Raw genomic sequence first — 2,190 nt, 5'->3', positions numbered from 1 at the left:
GAAGGAAGGAAGGAAGGAAGGAAGGAAGGAAGGAAGGAAGGAAGGAAGGAAGGAAGGAAGGAAGGAAGGAAAGAAGAGGAAGGAAGGAAGGAAGGAAGGAAGGAAGGAAGGAAAGGAGGGAATCACAACCTTTGCCATTTTAACTCTTTTTCACTTATATAACTCACCTGCATGCATGTTCACTGCAGCACTATTTGCAGTAGCTAAAAGGTGGAAACAATCGAAATGCCAGACAGAGATGACTGGATAACCAGGACGGCGCCTACTCGCGCACTCTTGGAAGTGAGGGCTAAGGGTCTGCCCGCACCCACTCCAGCCCCTCTCTTGTCCTAGATGCTGCCTCCAAGCATGCAGTGCTGGGCTTCTTCGACTGTCTCCGGGCAGAAGTGGAGGAATATGACGTCGTCATCAGCACTATCAGCCCAACTTTCATCCGGTCCCATCCAGGGCAGGGAAACTGGGATGCCTCCATTTGGAAATGTGAGATTCCAGGGGGAAGCTGGAGGGAGGAGTGGGGAGCTGCAGGGAGCTCCAGGGAGTCGGGGAGTTGCGACTTGGGACCGTCTGGCATTGCCGGGCACCAGGGGTGTTCATGGAGCATGAGAGTAGGGGTGTTGGAGTCCTGGCAACAAGCTAATAGGAATGAGACTTCAAAATTTTCATTCTGAGGCACGCAGTCGAGAGAACACTGATCTGTAAGCCATTGGACCATGGTCTGGTTGAGGTATATCACCCATTAGCTGTGTTTGAGCCTCAGTGTCTATGTTCATAATCTTCCTGTTTTCCAACGTGAAGATTCAGGAACCAGGCTATTAGCCTGCATAGCTTGCCTCTGGCATAATGTATGACTGGACACAAATCTCTTCATGTTCTGGGCCTCAGTTTTCCCTTCAGAAAATGTGGTTTAATGGAGATACCTGCCTCATACCGTTGTCTGGCAAGTGTCTGTAGTACAGAAAGGGTTAGCATGCTCATTGCTGACCCAAAGGATTGAGGCCTCCTTGAGCACACTGGAATAAAGGCCTGGTGATCCACTTCCAACAAATCAGCCCGGCCACCCCATACAGCATCATTTTACTCAGACACACATTGGCAGCGCTGTGGGGAGCATGGGGTTTACTGCTGTAAAGGTTTGGAGCAGCCCATGAAGCAAGCTCTGCAAATGCACCGTTTCGCTGTTTCCCATCTCACACACACTGCCATCCAGAGCCTGGCTCCAGGTGACTCCCCACGGGTGTCCAAGGCTGGAGCTCTCAAGGGCAGGAGTTAGCCCATCTTTGTCCTTTGGAGCCACTGGTGGACTCCAACCGCCAGAGGTGTGCTGCCTTTTGGTAAGCAGCTCCACTGGGTTATTCATCTAGAATATTCGGAATGTAAGATGCTGCATTTCGGCCAGTGCACTAGGACTGGACCGGGGAACCCAGATGGACCAACTAGGTGAACAGACCAGTTGGTTCCAAAGGCTCTTGACAAGCACAGTTTCAAACCACAGCGCTGCAGTTCACACGACACCAGCTTTCCCAAGCCCTTCCACACACACTTTGTCCAGCTCACAATCACCCTGCTAAGTTAACCAGGAAGGAAATTGTGCCCATTTTGCAGATAAGGAAACCAAGATCCTGGAAGGTCTCCCTTGGGTCTCCCGCTGTGAGTGGCCATTGTCCTGACAACACACACACACACACACACAGGCCTCCACTCTGGTATATACACACACACACACACACACACACACACACACAGACACACACAGGCTTCCACTCTGGCACACATACACACACACACACATACACACACACACGCCTCCACTCTGGTACGTACACACACACACACACACACACACACACATCCCTCCACTTTGATACACTGACATACATACACGTGCGTCCCCACAACTCTCTGGGCTCCTGGGGGTTCTGACGATCTGAGGCCAGAACAGCACCCTGACCCCCTTTTGGGGGGGCGGGCTTTCAGTCTTTTTCAGGAAGCTGACCTATGGGGTGCACCCCGTGGAGGTGGCCGAGGAGGTGATGCGTATCGTAAGGAGGAAGAAGCAGGAAGTCTTCATGGCCAACCCGGTCCCCAAGGCGGCGGTGTACCTCCGCACGCTCCTCCCCGAGGTCTTCTTCGCTGTGGTGGCCTGCGGGGTGAAGGAGAAGCTCAACGTCCCGGAGGACAGCTAACTGCAGG

At 52.8% G+C, this 2,190-nt stretch overlaps 1 protein-coding gene across 1 annotated transcript in view; it reads left to right on the top strand.

Annotated features, from left to right (window-relative positions):
• The window catches only part of DHRS7C (dehydrogenase/reductase (SDR family) member 7C), a 34,527-nt gene extending 32,337 nt beyond the window's left edge, over positions 1 to 2,190 (top strand). The window contains exons 5-6 of the mRNA XM_006898560.1: positions 334 to 480; positions 1,975 to 2,190. Of these exons, the coding sequence (XP_006898622.1) occupies positions 334 to 480; positions 1,975 to 2,183 (356 nt within the window). The 3' untranslated portion in view covers positions 2,184 to 2,190. The remainder of the gene's footprint in view (positions 1 to 333; positions 481 to 1,974) is intronic.

This window comes from Elephantulus edwardii, unplaced genomic scaffold (assembly GCF_000299155.1).
Source record: "Elephantulus edwardii isolate Elephantulus edwardi_28Jun2011 unplaced genomic scaffold, EleEdw1.0 scaffold00233, whole genome shotgun sequence".
Lineage (NCBI taxonomy): Eukaryota > Metazoa > Chordata > Mammalia > Macroscelidea > Macroscelididae > Elephantulus > Elephantulus edwardii.
Note: the sequence above shows the minus strand (reverse complement) of the source record. Positions and strands in the feature narration are given on the sequence as shown.